General features: G+C 41.1%; 3 protein-coding genes across 6 annotated transcripts in view; 2 read left to right on the top strand and 1 right to left on the bottom strand.

Moving 5' to 3' along the window:
• The window catches only part of myo1f (myosin IF), a 26,464-nt gene extending 12,557 nt beyond the window's left edge, over positions 1 to 13,907 (top strand). For 2 of the 4 annotated variants that reach the window (XM_080771102.1, XM_080771099.1), the window contains exons 10-29: positions 1 to 173; positions 572 to 652; positions 784 to 870; positions 1,878 to 1,964; positions 3,022 to 3,189; positions 4,013 to 4,098; positions 4,218 to 4,299; positions 4,541 to 4,647; positions 4,882 to 4,980; positions 5,282 to 5,426; positions 6,728 to 6,842; positions 6,940 to 7,109; positions 7,684 to 7,829; positions 8,820 to 8,966; positions 10,081 to 10,229; positions 11,187 to 11,258; positions 11,624 to 11,837; positions 11,970 to 12,142; positions 12,513 to 12,908; positions 12,988 to 13,907. The exon at positions 1 to 173 is cut by the window's left edge and continues 24 nt beyond it. In XM_080771102.1, the coding sequence (XP_080627228.1) occupies positions 1 to 173; positions 572 to 652; positions 784 to 870; positions 1,878 to 1,964; positions 3,022 to 3,189; positions 4,013 to 4,098; positions 4,218 to 4,299; positions 4,541 to 4,647; positions 4,882 to 4,980; positions 5,282 to 5,426; positions 6,728 to 6,842; positions 6,940 to 7,109; positions 7,684 to 7,829; positions 8,820 to 8,966; positions 10,081 to 10,229; positions 11,187 to 11,258; positions 11,624 to 11,837; positions 11,970 to 12,142; positions 12,513 to 12,589 (2,378 nt within the window). In that variant the 3' untranslated portion in view covers positions 12,590 to 12,908; positions 12,988 to 13,907. Of the gene's footprint in view, positions 174 to 571; positions 653 to 783; positions 871 to 1,877; positions 1,965 to 3,021; positions 3,190 to 4,012; positions 4,099 to 4,217; positions 4,300 to 4,540; positions 4,648 to 4,881; positions 4,981 to 5,281; positions 5,427 to 6,727; positions 6,843 to 6,939; positions 7,110 to 7,683; positions 7,830 to 8,819; positions 8,967 to 10,080; positions 10,230 to 11,186; positions 11,259 to 11,623; positions 11,838 to 11,969; positions 12,143 to 12,512 lie in introns of all 4 variants that reach the window. The other 2 variants (XM_080771101.1, XM_080771100.1) reach the window with 2 other exon arrangements.
• A 2,283-nt stretch (positions 13,908 to 16,190) lies between these two features.
• Positions 16,191 to 19,656, top strand: acer1 (alkaline ceramidase 1). The gene is made up of 7 exons (XM_080770147.1): positions 16,191 to 16,238; positions 17,167 to 17,279; positions 17,703 to 17,817; positions 17,961 to 18,099; positions 18,771 to 18,908; positions 19,077 to 19,214; positions 19,317 to 19,656. The coding sequence occupies exons 1-7, from the start codon at positions 16,232 to 16,234 to the stop codon at positions 19,507 to 19,509; spliced, it is 843 nt and encodes a 280-aa protein (XP_080626273.1). The 5' UTR covers positions 16,191 to 16,231; the 3' UTR covers positions 19,510 to 19,656.
• Positions 19,657 to 21,649: 1,993 nt separating this feature from the next.
• Positions 21,650 to 23,518, bottom strand: LOC308319494 (transcription factor IIIB 90 kDa subunit-like; the record flags this gene model as incomplete). The annotated part of the gene is made up of 1 exon (XM_080769600.1): positions 21,650 to 23,518. The coding sequence occupies one exon, from the start codon at positions 23,516 to 23,518 to the stop codon at positions 21,650 to 21,652; it is 1,869 nt and encodes a 622-aa protein (XP_080625726.1).
• Between the last annotated feature and the right edge of the window lie 3,369 nt (positions 23,519 to 26,887).

Below are 26,887 nucleotides of genomic sequence, written 5' to 3'. Positions count from 1 at the left end.
TGGGAATTGATCCCAACCGTCTGCAGAACAAACTGACTAGCCGACAGATGGATTCAAAGTGGGGAGGAAAGTCTGTGTGCATCGATGTGACCTTTAACCAAGAACAAGCCACTTATACGCGCGATGCCCTGGCCAAAGCCCTCTACACACGCCTCTTTGACTACCTGGTAGAGGTCTGCATCATGTCAGCTATATCGCTGTACTGTAATAGATTGACAAGAGCTTTTTTCATAGTTTGGGCCCCATAAATAATAAATATCAGACATTTGATGATGTAGCTTGTGTTTAAATATACAATTCTTTGCCAGATTGTAATTGCCAGATATGAAACACCACATTTTTTGTTGATCTTTGATCACATGTACTGTACAGTGAACACTGTTGCATTAGCATAACGCCTAATTTATACTTTGTCATATAATTCTATGTTGCTTACAGAATATAGGCCACATAGTGGTGTGAGGGCCGCATAGCGACCTGAACCGCTAGTGAAATATAACTACCATTAGATCAGTATCATTCTCACTAGATCAGTATCATTCTCACTTTCTCTGCTTCCCTCTGCTTCTAGGCTATAAATAATGCCATTCAAAAGCCCCATGAAGAGTACAGTATTGGAGTATTGGACATTTATGGCTTTGAGATATTCCAGGTTAGTTTTCCATGAGAATCATCATTGTATGAAATGCTTATAGCATTACAGCAGATATGAAAGTCCCTTTACCCCCCTATTTTGTGTTAACTACAGTGATGTAATTGGTTTTATTGTGTCCTCCCTGACAGAGAAATGGCTTTGAGCAGTTCTGTATCAACTTTGTCAATGAGAAACTGCAGCAGATCTTCATTGAACTGACCCTCAAGGCTGAGCAGGTATCCAAAGTCTACATTAAGTCAACCTCTTCTGTTATTCAATGCGGCCACTAGATGTCAGTCTAGATGTCATGTTGTCATTCTGACTGTAGATACATTGGCATATTTTTTTTTCCTTTTTTTTTTGAGGGGCGTATACAGGTTTAATTTAATTTAAGGTTTAGTTTGTTTTAAAAACACCATTGACAATGAAGAGAAATTAATATTTGTTTTGTCCCTAACACAAACATTAAATCCCATTAACAATAAAGAGAATTTAATGTTTGTTTTGACACCGTTTGTTTTACATCATCACCTAATCATAGCAACATGAGTTAGACTTTAATATATTAGCGCCCCTCACTTCACACAGATGTGATTCTTTAATTATTATTACTTTATTTAGACAATAAAAAATGCAGACAGCACAGGGTGCATGCAGTTATAAGCAGACGCTCTTAATCCAGAGTGATTTACAGTAAGCAATAACAAAACCATGGTAATACATCAAATACATGAAATAGTCATCATGAATCATACGTAAGCTAAGAACCTAGCAGTATCTATATAATGAAACTATATACACTATAGAGTGCTCCGTCTACATAAAATGCTATCTAAGTTGCATAAGTTGAGGCTATGCATACACCTGTAAGGTCGCTGAGGCTAGGGCAAGTACTACGGTCTTGTTTCCTTTCAGGTCCTATACAATCAAACAATGACAATAAGAAGCGAAAGAGACTGCGGCACACTGTCTCACACCTTATGTGTATTTGATATTCGTTTTGATATTTGATACGCTTGTGGGAAGCTTGCACAAAATAATTTCACTGGCTGCTTTTTACGTGGGTGTACGTTTATGGCAATACACTTGAAATTGAAGTTAACCATCCACCTCATCATTGCACCAAGCAAGCAGAGGCCCCTTTCTAAATATTCTCATCAAATATATGTAATTACCATGCTGTGACAGTAGCACACATTGTTTAGTGTTCACGGAGTGGCTTTGTCCTTCTGTTTGATCCCAGGAAGAGTATGTTCAGGAGGGCATCAAGTGGACACCCATTGAATACTTCAACAACAAGATTGTGTGTGATCTCATTGAAAACAAACTGGTAAGTTCATAAAGACATAGACTCATTCAAGAAGCCCCAATATGGTCCCAATTTTGAGCCCTGGCTTGAGAAAACTCATGGCTTTTGCAAACTTGTGAGCTTGTAGATTAGCTGTTTTCACCGGAGAGCAATGCCGTAGCCACTTCATGAGTGTGTGTGGTAGGGGGATGAGGAGAGGGACTTGGTAGAGAGATAGGGGGAGACGCAGAGCGCTCTGACCACGTTTAAGACCGTTATATCTCGTGACGTGTTGTGTTTATAGCGAACTGAAGATGGTTGCATCCCCCACTCATAGTGTGCACCTGCCCGGTCGGGCAACCCGGTAGCAAACTTCACCTGCCCTACCATTTTATTTACCTGCCCCGGGCAGGTGTTATTATCAACCCCAACTGTAGTTTGTCACGGTTCAAGTGTTTGTTTTTTTCTTGATTCTGTCACTTCCTGAATTTCCTCACAATAATAATTCAACCATTCTCAATATACTGTGTAGAAAACTCTAAACTGCCAAAACGTGATTTTACTATTATTGTTGTATTATGTATTGTTTACATTTAATGCTTAAGTTTAGGGAAAGGCCTGCGCCCTGTGTGGTCTGAATTTCGTTAAACTCATTGTTTTTGTGCAGTCCATGTTATTTATTACAACAAAGATGAAAAAAAGTTGTTATTTTACTACCAGGTAGTGAAAATGTCATACTCATAGAACGACTTCACCAATGTTCAACACATGTTCATATAATTGGTCCTCACTAATGCTCTTGATAATAATGTACAATTGTTTTCTACTCAGTCTGTCTCATAGGAGGGATAGACAGATTTCACATTTTTATATAGCATCCTAACTTTCCAGGTTAGCTTAGATTCCCTGATGTCACTGGTAGGCGGAATTCTGACCAGAGCCCTCCTTTGAGCCACAGACGGAGTAGACAAAGAATGAAATCTTATAATGAGCATTACTGAGGACCAATTATATGAAGATACGTGGAAAATGGGTGAATTCATCCTTAAAGGTCATGAACACACACAGTTACTTGATGCAACCCGTCTACACCTTACAGAACCCTCCTGGTGTAATGAGTGTGCTGGATGACGTGTGTGCCACCATGCATGCCAAGGGTGAGGGGGCAGACGGCAACCTTCTGCAAAAGCTCCAGGCTTCTGTGGGAACGCACGAGCACTTCAACAGCAACAACTCAGGCTTTGTCATACACCACTATGCTGGCAAGGTAGGAAACTGAGGAGATCACATGCGCAATGGGCTGTGAAGAATGTTGTTTAACCCACTTTCCCGGTTAACGTATTGTATCCTTTGTATGCAAACGAAAGTATGTTCAACAGTCACATACTCACATTGGTTGGCACAAGACTTTTCACTCTAAACGATGAGCCACTGTGCCAACAATGAGACTCTTTGAAGGACTTTACTTTGGCACATTGAGTATTGACAAACCAACAACTAATTCACTAATAAGGTTGACTCACAGTTAGTGCAGCATAACCAAAATTTGCAAAATAAAAACACCATTAAAAACAAATGTATAATAACAATAATAATAATTATTGCCCCAAAGTTATTAGTGCAGCTGGCGAAGACTAGAGTTCTCAACAGGCCCGAAAATGAAGGCCCGGCCCTACCTGGGCCCTCATCAAACCCTGTACACTCAAGAGAATGTCCCCGCTACCACCCTTAGATCTCTCCATATACTGTATGGAGCTGACGTGTTCTGACATTACATATGTTGATCTGACCTCATCAAACCCTGTACACTCAAGTCATGCGTATGGCCAGTACAGAATTCATTCCATGTTGATCTGACCCCCCATGCCAAAGCACCAGTGCTCGCCCAGCAGTCTGCCGTCAACGAGGCGGATGTGTAAAGGGCGAGGTCGTTTCTCGCCCTTATAGGCGTCTTACTGGTTATATTCTATAGCAAATTAGTTAAACTTTAATAGTTTTTATTTTCAGGGCTTGGAGTGAATTGTCTTTGTTCATCTCAATAATGACTGGCTGGTGTATTTGTCCCATTCTAATGTTTGGTATCACCGCAGGTGGAATACGATATCAATGGCTTCTGCGAGAGAAACCGTGATGTCCTTTTCAACGATCTCATTGAGCTGATGCAGAGCAGCGGGCAGTGAGTGTCCATGTTTATAGCATGTACAGTGATGTACTCTGTCATTATCTGGATGAAAGGGAATCATAGAAAATGTATTACACCTGTAATAAATGTATTGCCTAAATTTGTCTCCACAGTGACTTCATCCGTAGCCTGTTTCCTGACAACCTAAATTCAGAGAAGAAAGGCAGACCGACCACAGCCAGCTCCAAGATTAAGGTAAGAACTGAAATATGGAGCATATTTCGACAGTGGTAGACCACAGAGTTGTACAGTACAGTGTCAGTACATAACAGTTACAGAAACGTTTATACAGTATGTGGGCCTGTTTTCATTTCAACCCATCGCTACATTGCTATCAGTAAATTGTTTTTGTGTAGCCAAATTTGTATCCATCCTAAGTACCATATAAGAACCTGCAGCCATTCATTGACATATTCAACGTGCATTCTTTGTGTAGAAACAATCCAATGATCTTGTGAACACCTTGATGAAGTGCACACCTCACTATATTCGCTGTATCAAACCCAATGAGACCAAGAGACCGAAGGACTGGGAGGACAGCAGGTTAGCATGTTCACCAATTATAACACACACACGCACACGCGCACACGCACACACACACACACACACACACACACACACACACACACACACACACACACACACACACACACACACACACACACACACACACACACACACACACACACACGCACACATGCACACCTTATTTCTATTTCTGCCTGAAACACACGCAGGATCAGCATAGCAAATAATGATGGCATTCCACACCTACAGGGCTAATCATCAGGTTGAATATCTTGGGCTGCGGGAGAACATCCGTGTACGGAGGGCAGGCTTTGCCTATCGCAGGGCCTTTAATAAGTTCATGCAGAGGTGAGTGTCCATTATTTGGGTGCAGTATATGCTTTTGCATCAGATTTTGAGTATCCGCGACTGTTTTTTGTTAGTTTGTGCATGCAGACGAGTGTGTCGTTTGATTTTATGTTATGTTTGATGACATTTATCTGGTCCCCATTTTGTGGTTAAGGTTGGTATGGTTGTAGTTAAGGTTAAGATTAAGATTAGGTTGGTCCAGCATGTTAAGTAAACCTTTTATTCTTTATGACAATTTGCTTTTTACGCACCCACAAAGTCTGTAATATAAACGTGGGTATAAATTGTGTGTTGTATTTAGGTATGCCATTCTGACTGCCGAGACATGGCCTTGCTGGAGGGGTCCAGAGCAACAGGGGGTCCTTCACCTCCTTAGGTCGGTTAATATGGACAACGACCAGTACCAAATGGGACGTACCAAGGTCTTTGTCAAGACCCCTGAATCGGTAAAATGCTGTTTAAATTTTGGATCTAATGTCTCTGTTTATCTAGATTGTGTGTTTTCAACAGATTTTAACCCAGGGACCACCATAGTGACTAAGAGCAACCTGGGTGGGTCCATCATAGACAGTAGACCTACCTGACATCACACTATCACAGGCTACATTCATGAGCTGGATAACAAAAATATATATTTTTCAGAAACACAAAAAGACAGACAGACAGACTGACTGACTGACTGACTGACTGACTGAGACAAATTGCCACCATGCTAGTCAGTCATGAACCAATACAGCCAGTCTGTCACAATAACTCGCAATGAACACAACACACATAACCTATACTGTTTATCAGTCTACAATTGAAAATTAGAACAATTTGGAATTGTTGGCTGTTATGAACCAAAATTAAATAGCAAATTCACTCATAGGATTATTGAAGTGATCAAGAGCCACATACACATCTGTTCCCTGTTACAACTCACATTTCCACACACACAATTCCAGTCAATTCAATTCAATTACAGAGCCACAAACCGTTACTGTCTGAATGTTTCAGTGCCACCCAGTCATTGGGTCCCAAAAGGACAGTAAATACTATAGCTTGAAGCACACACACAGCATACAACACAGCATATAACAAGCAGCAGAAGCAAAAAACAAAGCAGGTCGGAGGTGCTGTTTTCTACTTGACTTCATCAGTTGTGTAAGTGATGCAAAAGTCAAACTTTTAGTAACTAGTTCAGCGCCTCCAGCGGCGTCTCCAGTCATCTCCATCCTCCATACATCTGGCTAGCTGGCCAGTACTTTCCTCCCAGTATCAATGGCCTCATTCTCCTGGCTGGCATGTTCTCACTCAGCCTTGGATGTTTAGTACTGCACATACTGTAGCATTCTGGACGGTGTAGTGCAGTGGTCAGGGATTTAGGGCAGCATGTCACAGAAGATTGGATTCAGGGCTGAGCAGCTGGGGATGCTGGGGATCTGGGGTCATCACCCTGGCTTGTGGAGCACGTTGAGAGAGACACCATAAGCTTTGAGTACATAGAAAGAAAGAAAGTGAGCTGACCAAGAGCCACATACTGTACACTGTATCCTGATACACAGCCTTTAGGTCTGCATCCTTCCGGTTACAACATTTATATTTTATAAAGCCTAACAATATGTGTACATAAACTATATACGTAACGTAATGTTAGTTTTATATAGGATAAATAATACATTTTTGCCTGTTCCAATTCCAAAGACACATTAGAAACAGAGAAGAGATACAGTATTCTTTTTTAATTGCCTCTATGTTTCTGTAGCTTTTCCTATTGGAGGAGATGAGAGAGAGGAAGTTTGACACCTTTGCCAGACTCATCCAGAAGGCCTGGAGAAAATACATAGCTAGAAAGAAGTATGAACAGATGAGAGAGGAAGGTGAGTTGTGTTGTGTGTATACAGTTTAGAGTCAGATCTATATTTTTCTCTTCTCTTTCTCTGAAACTCTTGTCATGTCTCTCCTTGCCATCCTCAGCCTCAGACATCCTGTACAACTCCAAAGAGCGTAGGAGGAACAGCATCAACAGGAACTTTGTGGGCGACTACCTTGGCCTGGAGCAGAGACCTGAGCTAAGACAGTTCCTAGCTAAGAGGGAGCGGGTGGATTTCGCAGACTCTGTCAACAAGTTTGACCGCAGGTTCAAGGTGTGTGTGTGTGTGTGTGTGTGTGTGTGTGTGTGTGTGTGTGTGTGTGTGTGTGTGTGTGTGTGTGTGTGTGTGTGTGTGTGTGTGTGTGTGTGTGTGTGTGTGTGTGTGTGTGTGTGTGTGTGTGTGTGTGTGTGTGTGTGTGTGCGTGTGTGTGTGTGTGCGTGTGTGCGTGTGCGCGTGTGCGCGCGTGCGTGCGTGCGTGTGTGTGTGTGTGGGTGGGGGGGGAGTTCCTCTTAGAATTTCTCTTTGAATGAATGAAGATGAAGATCTAATGAAGATCTAAGTCACATACTTGGCTTTATAAGAGTATTTGTTTGTGATACTGTGAGAGTTAGTGATAAATCCTACAATGTCAGATATCAATACAGACAGAGCCAAGTAAAATCAAACTGTCGTGCTCTTAATAGTATAATCTTTAAAAGGAATGAAAAAATAAATGTTAGTTTTATTGCGTCACACAGCGGTATCAGTTGTGTCTTTGTGGACGCAGCACACTCACCATCCTCATTCTCCATACCTTTCCACTCTTCTCTTTCTCCCCCGGCCCTTTCTTCTCTTTTTGCCCATCCAGACCATTAAGAGGGACCTGATCTTGACACCAAAGTGCATCTATCTGATTGGCAGAGAGAAGGTGAAGAAGGGGCCAGAGAAAGGACAGATAAGGGAGGTGCTAAAACGAAAGCTGGAGTTCGAAAGCATCAGTGGTGTGTCTCTCAGGTAAGGACAACAGATGAGAAGACCTAATATTCGATATTTGGCTTGATAATGTGGGTTAAAGAAACAAGAAATGATCGATCTAGTGTGACATTGGATCTCCCTCTTTGCACACACCCTATTTACTTAAAAAGAAAAACTCCAGAGACGCTCAGGACAAGATTATTTTCGCTTCATTGCTTTATTTATATATGTATATATATATATGTATATATATATATATATATATTTTTTTTTTTGGGGGGGGGATTGTATTACAAAAGTAAAAGAAAAAGTAAAAAAACGAATTAGTGTGTCAGGGAGAAACGTTCTATCTAAATATTTCATTTTCGTCGTGTGACAAATGAATCATGATGTGATGTGCTGAGAACTTGTAGACCATGCAGCTATTTTCTCCCCCTGCAGTGGTGTCTGCTAGATAATGTAACCTGTGGTTCAAGGCAACTAGCTCAAGCCAAAAGAGTATGTGCCTATAGATCCTGGGTATAGTGTTGGCATCCTGATGATAAGAGTTCTGGAGGTCGTTCTGATGAGAAGAGGTGAGGGTCTTAACGGGTCTTGAGTCTTGATGAAGAGTCGAGTCCTGGACGTGAGATCGTTGGATATTCTTTAAGTATGTCTGTGGTTTTTAGCTCATGACTAAATAATAACTATGCTAAATCCATTGGAACTCAGGTAAATTTATTTTAGACATACAAAGTTTCCACCTGACAGTGACAATATAATAGATCAGTACATTTTTAGATATCACTAATTGACTTCCACTGTCCACATATACTGTACCGTTCCGGTCTAAAGGGCAGCTGACAGCTTTCTGTTCCCAACTTTGAATTGGCAGACTCTCGCATTTGAACATTTTGGAAGAGAAGGTTTGGCTTGAGATACTGAGAAAGGCATGCCAAAGTGTCAACATGTAACATGTTTAATGAAAATGAGTTGAAAGAGTTGGAATTGAAGCAGGGTATAAATTAAACCTCCTCTCCCTTTCTGTAGCACGAGACAGGATGATTTCTTCATCGTGCATGAGGCAGATTACGACAGTCTGCTTGAGTCCAACTTCAAGACAGAGTTTCTCAGCCTGTTATGTAAACGCTATGAGGAAAGGACCAGCAGGAAACTCTCACTCTCGTTCAACGACAGGTAGGAGAACACACACACACACACACACACACACACACACACACACACACACACACACACACACACACACACACACACACACACACACACACACACACACACACACACACACACACACACACACACACACACACACACACACACACACACACACACACACACACACACACACACACACACACACACACACACAGCGGGGGGCGGCGGTGGCTCAGGGGTAGAGTGCCTGGATGGGAACCGCAAGGTTGCCAGTTCGAACCCGGGCTCCCCCAGAGTTACTGTCGAAGTGTCCTTGAGCAAGACACTGAACCCCTAATTGCTCCTGATGTGCTAGTTGGTGCCTTGCATGGTTTCCGCTGCCATCGGTGTGTGAATGGGTGAATGTAATGCACAATCTATGTAAAGCGCCTTGGATAAAGGCGCTATATAAATGCACCATTTACCATTTACCACACACACACACACACACACACACACACACACACATACATAATACAGTTTTCCCACTCTGTACACTCTGTGTTTTTTTTTTTTTTTTTTATTATATAGATTTTTTTAGTTTTTGTTTGTTATGATATTGAATCTTGTTGTTACCTAAACGGAAACAAGAACACAAGAACTTTTTTTTGGTGCTTTCCCTTTTGGAATAAGTGTTTGACTGTACTCTGTTGCTGTTTTTACATTTAGTCTAATAAACTATTCAATCAATCAAAAAGGTATGTTTGCATATAGGCAAGTAAAACGAAATCTTACCATGCCATGTTGTCTTGTCTTGTCGTACGTTTGTCTTGTTTTTGTTTCAAAACTTGATTCAGGTTATGTGGTTTGTATTAGTGTCGCTTCCATGTTAGCATAGGACTATGCAACTTTTTATTTTATTTTCTTATTTTTATTTTATGCTACCACAATATTTTGTGTATGGACTCACAACATTTTGTTATCTTTTATATGTTTCATATGGGTGTGACACATATACTGTCATTTGATTTACTGTATACCCTGAATCTTGAATAAACAAAACAGTGGGAAAAAAGAAAAAAAAAACGAAATCTTAGGCAGTATTTTGTGTACTCACACTCACTACATCTTCTGCACCACCTTGTGCCTCCCCTAGGCTGGAGTTCAGAGTTAAGAAAGATGGCTGGGGTGGAGGAGGCTCCAGGCTGGTGCTTTTCCAGAGGGGCCAGGGGGACCTGGTACAGATCAAACCTGGAGGGAAAACGCTCACTGTCACAGTGGGTGACGGCATGCCCAAGACCTCCAGTAAGTTCTAACAGATGTTGAACAGGTCAAATCAAAGTTACACTGCTCTCATTTCCTTGGCTCAGCAGTATCCACAGTGTGTCTACACACTGCATGTGAACAGGCTTTCAGTCGTGACTCACTGCAGCAGCTGACATGCAGCATATGGGTAAACAGTAGTAGAACCTCCACAACAGTGATTCTCAACCTGTGGGTCGGGACCCCCGTGGGGGTTCCCCAAATGATTTTGGGGCGTGCACAGACGATTAGCTTAATGTGCAACATTGTTTTCTCAACTCAACAGTAAACAAGTCAACATAATACTGTATAGTATACAGTATAAGTGTATACAGTATTTTCATTTCTAAAGTGAAATACCTTTAACCTTTAAAGACATTTTTAATACCTCTTGAATGAAAGATTGGACAAATAGTCAAATATTAGAGGCAAGAATTGTGAGTCAGAAACATGAGCATAATACATAAACATGAGCATAATACAAGCGGCCGAAATGAGTTTTCTTGGACGGGTGGTTGGCATCTCCCTTAGAAATAGGGTGAGAAGTTCAGTCACACGAGAGAGACTCGGAGTAGAGTCGCTGCTTCTTCACTTGGAAAGGAGCCACTTTGGTTAGTTAATATAGGATCAAAATCAGTTCAACCACTTATCCCAATTTTATATACTTTATATTTGAAATCTAAAGGAACACGTTGTGTTGTGAGCTGGTAGTTGTATTTTTGAAACAAATTTGAAAAATCTTGAAAGATTGTGATGACTTTGGAGCTTTGTAAATATTTACCGGTACACAAAGCTTCTCTTATGGGGGTTCCAGCTAAATATTTTCAGAATGGGTCTGCAGCCATATACTTGACATGAATTTTTTTGAAAAACACTGTTCTACAGTGGCTGATTCTTTGTTTCATGCATTGCTGTAGTGTATACTGTATAATAACAATAAGTTAATTATAATTTCCTCAGAGCCCACCAGGAAGACTCAGTCTCAGTCTGGAAGAGGGAGGAATCAGCCAGCCAGCTGCCAGCCAGGCAAAGGTATTATTCTACTGAACAGCTTTCTACATTGTTAATTCCAGAGTTCTATCTCCTCTTATATAGGCTAGAGTTAACCATACATTATTTATCCCTTACCAGCTGCCTTTGGTTTTAATTAAATTTACATTAACTAACTAGACCTCTCAAAATTAGACTAGTCTGAAGCATTCAATGTCCTCACAAACAAAAACCAAAAAAATGTGGGAGTGGGAAAACTGTATTATGTATGTGTATGTGTGTGTGTGTGTGTGTGTGTGTGTGTGTGTGTGTGTGTACTCTGTGCGTGCGTGCGTGTGCGTCTGTAAACAAAATAACTCACGAAACTGTCTCTGCTCCCTCCATAAAATGCACTCGCTCTCTCTCAGGACACCAGAATGGAGCAGCACAGTTTTCCAGACAATCCAGAGGCAGAGCCCCTCCGGCCCCATCAGACGCCACATACTCTACTCCCAGTAAACATGGCCGTCCACCCAGCACAGCCCTGCCCAAACTGGGTTCTCAGAAGAGCCGGAGAGCCCAGGCTCATCAGCAGCGAGGGAACTTGGATTTCCTCAATGTGCCTGATCAGGGCATGTCAGGGTATGGCTGATAACTTCCAGTTAACTAGAAGGAAAGAAATGAAGAGGGGAGATGGATAATGATTTTGAGGTCCATCCTTTCTATTTTCTTCTCACTCTCTTCTTTTTTTCCTCCATCTCTCCTTCGGTCCAGGAAGCGGAGGCAGAGTAACGTTGGCCAGCGGCCGCCCCCAGCTCCGTCTAGCCGTCCTAAAGTCCAGCAGCAGCCCCAGGGGCCCCGTTGCCGGGCGCTATATCAGTATGTTGGTCAAGACACAGATGAGATCAGCTTTGAAGCCAATGACACCATTGACCTGACAAATGAAGGTATGTGGGAGTGAACTTGAACTCTGGAAGGGCATTAAATAAAATTATATTATTACATACTTTGACACTTTTATATCGTATAGAGTAGTATCACTGCTGTCGGGCAGAAACCTCTTATATCCATATTTCAACTTGTTATGTTTTTCGTAAATTAATACTAAATGAATGCCCTACTTTGTCATACTTCAGTGTCAGTGTAAAGTATACGCTAAAAAGGCAAACAAAGATTTCCGCTACTGACAGACACATCTCTATTGAACTAGTCCTAACCGAAACACATTTAGGAATACCTAGTGGCGACTGTTCCGAGGTCACTGTGCATTCTTTTATGCCTCTTAATGACCTTTCTCCCTGCTCTTCTTCACTGTAGATCCATCTGGTTGGTGGAGAGGCAGGATTCGAGGCAAGGAGGGTTTATTCCCTGGAAACTATGTAGAGAAGATTTGATATGTTCTGCCTGGTCTACTCTAGGCGGGAGATAATTATTTTTGTGTGGTGAAAATATGTGCATAGAATAGATCAACGCACTGACCAGGATCAGCTATGAACTGTCAGTATGCATAAATGTCTGTTGCGGGGCATAATGTTAATAGAGGCTGTGTATTGAATGTTTGTATATAGTTATCTTTCTTCCATGCAGCATGACTGCCTGTAACCACTTTGGTAACCATTGGTAACCACTTTCAAATTAAAATGCCCAATTTCCGTGCCATGGTGATGGTAGAATAGGTAAAACATTGGAAAAGCATGAAATTACTGTTCCGCTGTGACCAAATTATTATGTTAAAATAATGAATATTGTATACCGGTATATCAATACAGCGATTATTGTTTTGCACATGGAGGATAAATACAAATAGGCATTAAAGGTATTCTGTGAAAGGCCTCTATAGCGCACAGAGCAATACATCACAAAAGTAGGTGGATCTGCAGCCCCAGTCTGTTTAGTTGCTGACACAAATAGGTATAACTTGTTCAACAACTTATTGTATTAACCAAGTGACGGAGACACTGTCTCATGATATTTAATAAAAGGCGATCTGGTACAATGTGATACTTGGGTTTCATCTCTGTTGTTATATTAGAGATTCCGGTTTTCTGTGACCCAGCAACAAGCTATTTGACCCACCTTCAAACACCTTCTTTATTAGCTCACAGAAGTCTAGACCTGTTATTGTCACCTGAAATTAATATATGTTTTCATTTGCATTAGGCTACCTAATAGTCTGGTGACCATTCAGTAAATGTAAAGGTACAGTATTACAATACAAAAGGAATTCACCTATTACCGGAATTAAACTGTTTCACATGTCATCATTGATATGTCTAAAATATACACTTTCACTCCACCTTAACTATCTTTCCTTGGAAACAAGAGACACCTCAGTCAACAACCCAAAAGTACTCTCTGGTGGAAAACCAGAGGGAAAAAGACTTTGAAGGAAATGTTCACACGGACCAAAAAGGTTAATGCAAGGATCTTTAGTGAAAGTCTTCGGTTCTTACAAAGTATGTTACACATGAAATATGTGACAAGAATCATGAAATATGGTAGGAGAGAGAATTCTCCGTACCGCAAGAGTTTCTGAACACTGTTACATAATTTTGCAATCATATACAATTCAACATGTCATCGTTATCAGAATGCAGTGTCACATCTCCATAGGTCGTAGAGCGTGATTAGAGTCAGGCGTCATCAGACGCTAAACAACAGATCCTGTTTTTGACTGGTAATCATGTTCCATGATTACGGATTCTGTTGTTGACGGTTTATCTCATGGGGTGAGAGTGTCATTTAGGTCAGGTTGTTTCTCCAGTTTGAATCAATCTGGAGTGGGTGACAGCTGATAATAGAATGAATGAACATGCAAAAACAGAGATGTCCCTACTAGGTGACAGGGCAATTCTGTACACCAGAGCAAGGACATTTTTTAACATTACGATAATATGTGAACATAAAATATGAAGAGAAATATCTATCAATCATAGAAAAATAAAAACAGTGTTTTCAAATGTAAGAAAGAGAGAAAGAGATTAAAACATATTTTTGGAATACGATTTCGTTTTCTTTCTTTTTTTTTCCAAACATTCATAATTCACCATGGGAGACATAGTTCTTGTTCATTCATATATCATCTCAAAGACTTACACTGGGAATTAATAAAATAATCTAGTGGTGAAATAATGATTTCTGTAATTAATTTCTTTAATCTTATCGTATTTTGTAAAACCATAAATGAAAAATATATTGTTTTTTTTATATGAATGAGTGTAGAAATACATATTTTTTACAGTCTTCAAGTAATTCAATCTTCAATGAGTTAATTTTGAACTGTAACGGATTCACAATGTGATTTCATACAGGACAAGATGATTTGACAATTCTTTTCTACTCTTTTTAATAAAGAGAGGACCTGTTTTATCAAAGAGTGAAAAACTACAGGTGGTAATTATAAACTTCCAGTATATGTTGGTCAAGAGTTGTATACAGCAATGTGCATAATAGAATACCAAAGCGTTCTTTCTCACCTGCACTGAACTGGCCATAGTCTCTTGATTGGTGAATCACTTTCAAACATATTTGAAAGTGATTCCTATTGTTAAAGGGATAGTAAATTCTACTATCCCTTTAACAATAGGCCTAGGCCTAAGCCTATAGGCCTACATGCCGAAGTGGCCTAATGGAATTCAGACTTATATAGGCTACACTACGTCACATCCACCTGTCATGTGCTCAGTCTGGAATGAGCAATGAGGTCATGTTCTCTCATGACACAGTCTGTCTTCCCCTGGGAGTAGGCTAATTAACACAACATCATGCAGAGAGCAGCACTGTCTGTCTTTCTGTCTTGGCATCCATCTGACTGCATGTCTTGCGCTTCTGCAGCAGGCCTAGGTGTCTGAGTAATTTGACAGTTTCACTATATGCATGAGTCATGAGTGCTAGAAAACAAAACGGGTTCTGAGAGAGACCAAGACATAACTGTCAACTATTTAGCCTACAAGAGTTTGTTCATTGGAGAGCTGGTCCTCGTCAGCCCATTTCTTGTCAATATTGACACTATTTTTTCATGGGCTCACATGGCCTATAGGCTACTATAGGGCTGTGTATAAGCTGTGTATAAGTTATTATATTATAGCTATTATTTATTTAGGATATTTATTTAAAAATGATGTTCTGCTCTTCAATAGGATACAACACAACTCCAAAATGAATAGTTACAACTTACAAAGACATAGCGGCTAACTATTCATTTTATATAGGCTTTATGGACTTGTAAAATCTAGACATGGGCTTCCAGTTTCAACGAGGCTAGTGAAATTTACACGGGGTTCCAGAACACATGAATAATAGCGCAGAATGAGAAACACGTGGGCTCATACTCCATAGCCTACGATTGGTTACCACTGCTATCAGTCAGAGGCTGAGCAGAGAGGCAATCATTGGCAATGCCTGATGTGATGCCTCCAGCTGTAGACTGGAGGTTCCAGCCGAGTCCATGCGGCACCGAAAAAGAGGCACAGAAGGATTAATTCATACGGTATTATACAGTATAGGCGTGGGCGATACCGCTTTCGAAACGCGTGGGACCGGAGAAGCCGGAGCAGAAGCCTATAGGCTTGCAGAGGACTGAGGGACTCAGGCAAGGCAAGGGAAGGAAGTCGCCTGATACTGCAATTTGAAAGGGGGAAATAATTCAAATAAAATCAATCATATAACTGTATACGTTAAATAGTCATATGGGGCGCATGGTTACTCTGCAGGCTACTATAGCGCGTAGCCTACGTCCATACATGATCCATGCACTGTCAGTGGTGGTAAATCAACCTCCGCCCTGATTGAATGCCTGTTGACAGGAATGTAGTAGGCCTATATTAGTCTATCAGTCTGATATTCATCAGCCTACTTGTCACAACGGGGCGTGATGTCACAGCAGCTGCATGCACGTTGGACTCGCGCAGCAGGATCGGGGACATTTCTGCGCTCCTCCCCTCCATAAAATCCACCTGTTGTGAGTGTGTCTCCTGAACAGCGCAGTAATGTAGGTAGGCCTAGGCTACAGTCATTGGAGCAACAGCAGCAGCAGCATGGGAGGTAAGCTCTGCCATTCTATCTCTGATCTATCTTATATACATGCAGTAGCCTATTGTAGTGGTTTTGTTTTGTTTGTTTCTTCACACACAGTATAGGCAAATATTACATTTCTGTGAATCTGATGAACTGAAGTGTAAAGTTACATTTGATTTCACATAAACAAAATGTCATCATCATGCCGTTGTCACTTAAACATTATGAACAATAATAGCAACATTATATATATATATATATATATAGGCTATAACATTATAGTTTAACCATTAACTATAATGGCTACTAGGATGTAGCCTATATTGTACACAGGCAATTCACATCACCAATTCTCTGGAACATGCAGTGTTGTCTGGAGCCCTCAGACTATATCTATACACAATAGACTACTAGAGCATATAGAAGGCTCTGTGGTTGGGAAACCTTTAACTAAACAGCTGATCAGCTGAATTGCCATTGTTTAAATTAATATACAAATGTCTTGAGTGATTGAAGTTAGGGCACCCAGCCCATGTTTATTTACACAACTCACAAGGATTATAAACTGATTTCACCATTTCACCTGTGAAAGAATAAGGAATATGGTTCCACTGGTGTTTAAATGCGCACATGCAGGCCTTGATAAGATGGATCTCCTCGCCTCACATTGTTAGGCTATACATTTATTAAAATCACCATGCTGTGTGTGTGTGTGTGTGTGTGTGTGTGTGCGTGTGTGTGTGTGTGTGTGTGTGTGTGTGTGTGTGTGTGTGTTACAAGGTGGAGTGCCTTAAGTTACTACTCATTGCCTTGGGGATTTCTAGCAGAAATAATAGTGACACACTCTCTCTCTCTCTCTCTCTCTCTCTCTCTCTCTCTCTCTCTCTCTCTCTCTCTCTCTCTCTCTCTCTCTCTCTCTTTCTTCTGTCTCTCTCTCTACCTGTCTCTCTTCTAGGGTTTTACTCAAGTGAAAGGATGACCGGAGTATTCTCTTACGAAAGTTCAGAGGTGGACTGGTGTGAAGATAACTACAGGCACTCAGAACATGTAGTGGAGTACTTTAACACAGTAAGCCTGCTTTCACTCTATTGTGCATTGCATCCTTAATGACTGAGTAAAATGAATTAATTTCTTTTACATGTTACAAGAGAGTAATGTATTCCATAATACAGTTAACACATTTATGGCTGAAGGCAGGGAGGAGAGTGTGTGTGTCGGTTTCCATGGCTAATCTCTCAAACAACTACAAACCACCAGCTTCAGATTTCTTGTGCATGCTGCCAGCTGGCCAAAGAACTCAAACTGAATAGTATTCTCAAATCCATCAACAACTTTTGTTTCGTTATAATCTCAAACCCATATTCCTCCAGGCTCCAGGTCCAATCAGTCTATGGTCCCATCCGATGTTTATGATATATGCTATACATACATGACTGCCTGACTGACTGACTGACTGACGGACTGAATTATATATTTTTTGTCCCTGTATAGATGAGCAGCTTGTTTTTCTTCATCGTATCTCCCATCATGCTCTACCTGCTGCATCCATATGCAAAGGAGAGGAACCTGGCAATCCATCTGGTTTGGGTCATGATGATATTTGTAGGTCAGTACCCCCTCTCTCTCGCTCTCTCTGTTGTGTGTATAATTGATATTAATTGTTCTCTAAAGTTTGATAGCCTCCACATAATATATCATAATACTTAAAATGAAAATGAAATGGCAATCTTACTTTACTTCCATGTTTAGGGCTCTTCTCTGCCTACTTCCACATGACATTGAGTTTCATGGGTCAGATGCTGGATGAGCTGTCCATTTTGTGGGTGCTGGCTGTAGGATATGCCCTGTGGTTTCCACGTAGGCTCTTCCCTTCCTTTGTCAAGGACAGGTAAGGTAACATTGTTGAAATAGCCCAAACTGGTGTGATTGTGGGTGTGTGTGGGTGCGTGCACATACTGTACATGCATACGTGCATGTTTGATGATAGAGACACACATGCACACACGCACACATGCACGCATGCACGCACGCACGCACGCACGCATGCACGCACGCACGCACGCACACACACTGCATGTGGTACTTCAAGTTCACATGCACTCGTGAACTCGTGAACTGGTGAACACACATGCACGCACGCACGCACCAATATTCCTTTAAAAGGATCCCTGGCTAATGAGACAAATATGTCTTAAAACATACTATACTATACTTGCCCTCTATTACTAAAAAGATAAAATAAAAACACCTTAAATATATATTTTTTTTCATAAGGTTGAAGTTATTGTCTCAGAGATAGTGCTGTTGTCCACCTACCAGTGACAGAGAGGAGCTCCTTATAGTTTGAGGAAAGGATTGCACACTAAACCCTGTGTAAATATTTAACCATCAAGTAGGAAAATATGGATGAAATTCTGAAAATAATAATAGCCTCGGTTCAATAACTTCCCATTGATTTATTTCCTTTTTCAACAATGAGAAGTTCAATTCTTCCTCAATATCCTTTTGCTCCATTATATCCATGCATTCATCTCTCCCTCTCTTTGTGTTCAACCACAGGGCTACCTTCACGAGGCTGGTCCTCTGGATTACAGTTATCACCACAGTATCATCATTTGTTAAACCTACGGCTAATGCTTACGCTCTAAATTGCTTTGGCCTCCACTTGCTGTACTCGCTAGGCATGGAGATGAGACGGTATGGACAACTATACTAATTTTAATATTTGTGTGTGTCTGTCTGTCTGTGTGTGCGTGTGTGTGTGTGTGTGTGCGACTGTGCGTGTGTGCGTGTGTGCGTGCGTGTTCATAATAAGTTACCACCTCTTCTCAACCCTTTGTCTCCGTTTATGTGTCTGTCCTTCAGCTGTACCGACCAGAAGGCTCTGCAGTTGGCCAAGCTGTCAGTGGGTCTGTGGGTGCTGGCCATCTCCTGCTGGATTAGTGACCGTTTTGCCTGCAGCTTTTGGCAGAGACTAAACTTTTGCTACTTGCATGGTTTCTGGTAAGTCCTGCTGTTGGTATAGCTCTAGTCTACATCTATGCCAAAAATAACAAGCCTTTTATAAGTCATTCATGCCATCTTCATCTGTGTACCCACCACCAGGCACATTTTCATTGTGATGGCTGTGGCTTATGGCAGTACCTTGATAGCCTACCTGGATGCCAACTCTGAGATCCCCTACTCACTCCCTGGACTACAGTACTGGCCTTGTGACAAGTGGGCCATTGGATTGCCTCATATTGTACTGAAAGCCAATATGAGGCAACCCAATGCAATCCAACAGAAATACTGCTAAATACTTTTAATGAATATTTAATTGATTATGTCAACCTTTGAAAAAGGTCTACTCTGGGTACCCATAGTTTCTTACTTTTACATTTTACACAGTATATTCAAAAAGATTATATGGAAAAGATTATTGTTTGTGAAATTCTTGCCACTCCAAAATACAAGAATTAGAAGCTGAGTATTTTAAGTTCTAAAGAACGAAATGGCTCCATACATTGAGTGTAGGTACATTTACAGTGTTGACATTAACAATGAAACAAATTGTGAGTATGAGTAAATTAATGTGTGCATGCACGTGTGCTTGAGAGTGGAAATGTGTGGCTTTAGAATACTGTACAAATGATGAATGAATGTTTTTGAGATGTGAATGCAATTTGTATTCTGTACACCACATTTATTTAATTTTCCTTTTCACTATGATGAAATAAATATATTTTTAAAGTGTTGAATAGTAACATCTTAAAAATATAACCTTTTGAATGCTACTATGAATTTTTTTTTTTGTCATCAGGTGGTAACATATACCTCAAAAGTGTGGTTTTGGAGTCCTTATATACACTGTCATTAGAAACAACTTAACAAGCTAATTGTGAAGTGTGAAATGAATCCCAGGACAAGGTATTAATTCATGTTATTTAACAATCTCTTCTATTATGGAAAGGATTCCAAATAAGCTATTGGCTTCTTCCTTTGTCTTGATACAATAACTTGTTTGTTTTTTATATGTATGTTTCCTTTTTTATACAGTGTGCTAATAATCTTGTATTGAGAACATTTGTGTTTTCAGTTTACTCTGTCTTAACCATAAAGTATATGACCAAGCTATTTTGTAACTGACCCCTGTGTAGGCTTAAAGATGGAGTGCCACGATTCTTTTGCAACCTAAAACATGATCATCAGGTATTATTATAATATAAGGAGGAAAAACTTTTCCCAAAAAGTGTACAGTATTTGTTAAAATGTCTAATGAAGTACTGTCACCTAATAGACTGGGAAAAAAATTGTGGCACTCCATATTTAATATAAACAATATAGCCGAAGGTACATTCATTTTGGTTTGGATGGCTTAAATGGATCATTGTTTATAAAGTTATTTTGTCATTTTATTGGTGTTTTGAGAGTATTTGTTTGCTCGGGTTCACACAAAGACGTTCACATTCATTCTGTGGACGGGAAATTACAACAGTGACCTCTTGTGGATTAATACATGTAGTTAAAGTTATTCAAAGAGATGGCCATTATTATTTAAAAGAAAGCAATTGACATTCATATAGAACAGGGAGACATGGCTGTAGTAATATCAGGCTGTCAAGTAAATAAAATGAAATAATTATGTTATTTGAATTCAGGACAACTTGTCTAATGGGCACAAATGTGAGAAAGTATAGCCTGCCACTGTCCAGCGGCGGTGGTGCTGAAGCATTCGCTACTCGATACATGGACGTGCTTGGTTTGTCCATTGTATCACGACTAGCAATGTTTTCTTATTTGTGTCCTTCAGATCAAGCTTGTCTTGCGGCTTGCGCTGGCTCAATAAGTGTCAGTGTGTGTTGATGGCAGGATATCAGCTTTTACAGTAGGCTAGTGCATTTAGATGTTATCAGAGTGGCCCCTCGAGAGTGCTTCACCCTAGGGCTCTTGTCTAGCTTTTCTCATGCGTAGATCATCAACAAAACCTGCAATATACATATCATATCAATATACAATATACTCTACACTTTATGATTCTCTTAATTAATCACTTTGGTAGATCTGCAGTGCATTTCAGTGGTGCCCATTCACTGCCCAAACATTTTGTCAATGGTTCATTTAGGTTTATTTCTTAGCACAACACTCAAAATACATAAAGAAAGAACTGGACACATAGATTTTAAATAACATACTGCTTTCTTAGCAAATTCTTGACAGTACAGTTGGCTGATTGGAGTACGCACAAATTTAATTAAACCTATGTTGTCATTTTCATTTAAGCTAAATTTGCATTCTGTTGATTCAGTTGTATTTGAGTTACTAGGTTTGTTCTGTTCAGTTCTCTCCTGCTGTGGTTGAGCTTTATTGTTCTGTTATGTTGGCCTTTTTTGTTTAGGGCCCAGAATTGTTAATTAAGTATTTGTTACTCTTCTGAGAATTACAAACGTTGACAATTTTCAACAAATCCTCTTGTGTCTCTCTGGTCTATGAACTTGGTTCCTCACATATGGTAGCATCGCTGGGACGAGTGAGTGGAGTCTCCTTCCCATCTTTCCAGTGGAAGCCGCCAGGCCCAGAACGTTTGTGTCATTCTGTTGGTTTGAGGGTCTTCTCTGACTTACACCTTCACTCATGCCTCGTGCTCTGGGGGAAGACAATGGAGGAGGAGAGGGAGTCGTCATGCCCAGGTCTCTGAGAATGTCATAGTTGATTTTAATGGAGATCTTCTTGTGTTCCAACATCTTCTGTATGGCTTCACCTGCTGAGCCGTTCTCGTTCAACTGAGCTCTACGTGAAACACTCTTCTTCTTCTCCCTATATGTCCCCTGCTCCTTCTCTATACTGATCTTCCGTTCTTTTTCTCTCTGTTCTCGCAGATAATCTTCATTCTGTTTCATCCAAAGAGCTGTTTTATTCTCAATCTCTTTGTCATTCAGAATGTACTTGTCAATTTCCTGGTCATCAATTCCACCCAGGTCCAGCTCTCCATTGTCTGATCTGTCATCATCAGTCTCTGTGTTTTCAGTCAGTGTACTAGAAGTCAGTTGTACTAGGGGTTGGATTGGGAGCTGTAGAGGACCTTGTCCCTGTATGGAGGCCACGGCCATGGCCACCGTCTCCTGTTCTGCATCTTCTTGTCCATCATTCTGTCCGTCCTCTTGATCCTGGAGGATGTGACACAGGAAGTCCTGGGTTAGGTGATTGGTGGCAGCCTGTAGATCCTCCTCTTCGCCCTCCTGCTGCTCCAAGGGGTTAGAGGCCATGGAGAGGGTGGCTTCATCCCCACTCTCCCTTTCCTTTGCAAAAGCAGCATACATTCCTCTGAGTTTGGGGTGGCTGTTTTCTAGTTCTGTTTCTATCTCCTCTTTGATCTCTTGGACTTGATTCAGCTGCTTGACCAATTCCTGTTCCAGCTGGAAGACCTTGGTTTTCTGTTGACTGGCTATAAACGAGGGTGGGTCACATTCCTGTTCCAGATCGACGTGCATGAACTCACCGATGGTAAGCTGACTGGTGGGTGTGTCCTCAAACTCTGTCAGTCTCTTCCTGAGTGTTGCATGGCAGACCTTCACCACTCCAATGACATCTTTTACTGTACGACGAAACTCATGCATCCTGGCAGCTACCAGAAGAGCTGCTCCACAGAGGCCGGATGGCCGTCTTCCTGTGTGCATCCAGTCTCTTTTCATTCTTTGCAGGATTCTCAGCGCTGTCATGGAAACAAAGCTAGTTTTCTCCCCAAACCCCAACATGTGAGCAAAACGAGGAATATAGAGGCAAGGATCTATAGCAGGGGTGTTGATACACAGCTCTCTGGCCACTATGATGAAGGTCCGTCCCAGAATGTAAACATTGACCTGTAGAAGGTCACTGAGATCAAGAAGCATGTGTGGAGTTCCTTCAGTCCTGCAGACCAAATATAGACAGGCAGCGATGATGTGTGTTGTCTTTCGTCCCCTGGTCAGTTGTTTACTGATGACCATTTTGAAGAAGTTAAAAGCTGTATCCAGATGGTGCTGATTTAACTGGAGCTGACTGCCGAGCTGGAAGATCTGACGCCTCCCATTCTGTAATGTCTTGGCTCGCGAGTCTCTGCCAGTGTTGCCGTAGAAACAATGTCCTAGAGTTGGAGTCTTCTCTGGAGCGTTTGCAGAGACAAACTGTCCCACAGCAGAACAGCTCCCACCAGCGCCTTCAACAAATTGGACCGTTGACACAGTTATGCTTTCCTCAAGCACAGAACCACAGCTGGTACACACAGTATTCCCCTCCGCCTCGTCCGTTTCGATGTCAGAACATCCGCATTGCTTACACACCTGAGACATGATGGTTAAATTCACCAATTGGCTATACTAGACATGCAGACCTACAAATCACCAATTTGCAGTACCCATTATACAGGTTATTTGAGGCCAGTCATCTGTGACAGTACTATGACATCAGACATCTCCATATTTGGGCACATTATTGGCAAGTACTTGGATGCCAGTCTGGAGCTGTGTAGAACTCTATATTTGGAAGGCTGATGCCTTCAATGACATCATCAATAGGATTTCAGACATCTCCATATTTGGGCACACCTCAAGCTACTTGATAATTGTAAGGGCAACCAATATGAACAGGATAAGCTGCTGAAGCAGAGTACTACCCTGTATGTGGGGAACCTGTCGAGGTTTATGAGCTCTTTGCCAAATCTGGAGATGTAAAACGCATAGTCATTGGTCTGGATAGAGTCAAGAAGACTGCCTGTGGGTTCTGCTTCGTTGAATACTATACCCGTGCAGATGCAGAACATGCCATGCGCTTTATTAACGGCACAAGGCTGGATGACTGCATCACCGGACAGACTGGGATGCCGGATTTAAAGAGGGAAGGCAGTATGGCCGTGGCAGGTCTGGCGGGCAGGTAAGAGATGATTACCGACAGGACTGCGACCCAGCCAGAGGAGGCTATGTATGGTAACCTAGCTCATCATCACAGATTCACAGATTCCCACATGACATTCATCACCTCTCCAACAGCATGTTGCAGGACTTTGCCTGGCCTAAAGCGTGGTCCATTGAGACATCCAAAAGGAGGTGATATCTTCTTACAACAACTGCACAAAAAATCACTCTACGTATGTACTGTACTGTATGTGTATGTCCATGAACATCCACATCGAGAACCATCCGACTGGCCAACTTCAAATATATGGGACAGACTGACTTCAAACTTGGGGGGTCTGACTGATATGCCCATACATAGGCATATATGGAGATCCAGTTGTCCAGAACTGCAAATGTAACTGATATGCCCATATATGGGCATGCCCATATATGGGCCTATATTGCTGACCGCAAATCTCCATATATGGGCATAAACAGACAGAGACAGACAGGCACAGTACAATGTCAACAGGTGCCAAGTTTGTCTTTTGGATCTTGAGCTAAAAGTTTGTGAAACACTGGTTTACACCATTGTTGCGAACGCAGTGAGCACTTACTATGAGACCTAGCAGATCATGTCTGTCTGTCTGTCTGTCCGTGTGTCACGCTTTTGTGCCCATATATGGAGCTGCTTTGGGGACTCCTTATATGGTTATGGCTGAGTCATGGTGACATGACTGTGATGGCGTGGTCCAACTTGTGCCCATATATGGAGCTGCTTTGGGGACTCCTTATATAAATCTTTAAAAAACCCAAATATGTACGAGCTGCGTTCCCTTCCCGCGTTTGCGCGTCTTACTGGTATACCGTCAGACATTATTGCTACAACCTAATGTTTTTTTGGGGGTGCTCTAACCCCTCCAACTGACTCTGACTTTCAGACATGATGTCATGTGGCAGCCAAGTCTATATGGTAATGATGTAAATAGGTTTTAGTCCCATGTGGCGGGTGATAAAAGGTGCCCCTCGTGTGACACTCGTGTGAATAGTATGTGACCCTGCTGCTTAGACAGTATGACCTATTGACCCCTGCAGATGCTGGACCATTCCTAGCTAAACACACACACACACACACACACACACACACACACACACACAACACCGCTCAGTTCACACGGAGTGTGATTTTTTAGATGAGGCTAACCTTTTATACCAGCAATTCCTTAAGATGTAAAATGGTTCAATGACCAATGTAGAGCCTTTTATGAGAGTTGTGAGGTCAAAGATCAGGGATAATGTCAATGATCTTGTTTTGTCTCTCTGTTCTAAAACATTTGGGACAACGCTCCATGTCCCATCAGATGACAGGTTCTTGGTTTACTTGTATTGTGATCACAACTTCAAATGACAACAGTGACCTCTTGTGGGTTAGTATGTAGTTGAAATGATTCAAAGACAGGCTTTCAACATCAACATATAACATGTTAATATCAGGATGGCAGTCAGGTAATGAATACATTTAATTATGTTATTAAAGTCGGTTGGACAGTTCCTCTATAGCAATGCTTTTCAAAGTGGGGAGTCCCAGACTCCACTGTTTGTTTATGAACATTCACTGGGGGTCGCAGACTGGGACCCCCAGTGAATGTTCATAAATAAACAGGTATGTCTATGGACGTTTTCACAAGTGACCAGAACATTAGCTATGTTTAGTTTATCAACCTGTGGATATTTATATCAAAATAATATATTTATAATAGTCAATAACAATATCATAAGTGTCCTGTTCTTCCAGCAATAAAGTTAATGAATAATACTGCTACAAAGCAACGCTGCCTGTTTTATCTACCCGGAAATACATTTTTGATAGTGGTGATTCGGTGATCAAAATCAGGTTAACCACTTTGTCGATATTTGAATCGATCTACAAGCTCACAATGCATCGCCACGTGTTGTGAGCGATATATGAATCATTTTGAAAAAAATTAATAACCCAAATCTTGTATGGGGCTGGGGCTGGGGGTCCCTGGCACAACATATTTTCAGATGGGAGTCCGCAGCCAAATATTAATTTGTAGGTGCTTGATATGAAAAGGTTCGAGAACCACTATATAGACACAAAGAAAGTAATCATTTGTTAGCTTTTCACTACACGTCGAACAAATGGAGAGAGAAAAAAGAGATTTATTTGCATATGTTTAAAGGTTTTTCAAACACCTGTCCTCCATTGTAATATGGCTTTAAGTGTTTAGGAAATGGATTCGCTATTTGTATTCAATCTCTGCTTACAAAAGGAGGATTTAAAGGTTGACATCTCAATGCAGTGAGGGCACGTGTGACAGCCAGGTGGAACCTCCTATATGTGTGGGACGGAGTGAGAGGGTTGTGACCTTCCATCCTATAGCTGAGGCCACATAAGCTCACATCAAAGTGCAATGGGCCCTCACTCCTTCTCTCTCTATATAAAAGATTACCGGTATAGACATTTCCAGTTAGAAATGCACACTGCTTTCTTCTCTGTCTCTCTCTCTCTCTCTCTCTCTCTCTCTCTCTCTCTCTCTCTCTCTCTCTGTGTTCACAAAAACACACCATTTGAGCTGTATGGTCAAGATAACATAATTTTTATCAAGGATTTACATTGCACAGACTATACAGTATTTAATAAACACTATTTACATTCGATTTTTGCACGTAAAAATGTATAAAAATTATAAAAAAAATACTCCTGTTAGTCACACCACAAGGAGGAGACCTGTACTATAGGCTGAGGGCTCCATGCACATCTTTTAATATACTGTATAAGTAATATATATTTAAATGTAGGTA

Source organism: Protomyctophum bolini (genome assembly GCF_963924005.1).
Source record: "Protomyctophum bolini genome assembly, chromosome: 8".
NCBI classification, from domain to species: Eukaryota; Metazoa; Chordata; class Actinopteri; order Myctophiformes; family Myctophidae; genus Protomyctophum; species Protomyctophum bolini.
This window is presented reverse-complemented; position numbering and strand designations above follow the sequence as displayed.

Excerpts from the sequence above, each read along its gene's own strand:
- acer1 (XM_080770147.1), top strand. Across the intron at positions 17,280-17,702 it reads TAGTGGAGTACTTTAACACA|ATGAGCAGCTTGTTTTTCTT; the intron begins GTAAGCCTGCTT and ends GTCCCTGTATAG. Across the intron at positions 18,909-19,076 it reads CTAGGCATGGAGATGAGACG|CTGTACCGACCAGAAGGCTC; the intron begins GTATGGACAACT and ends TCTGTCCTTCAG.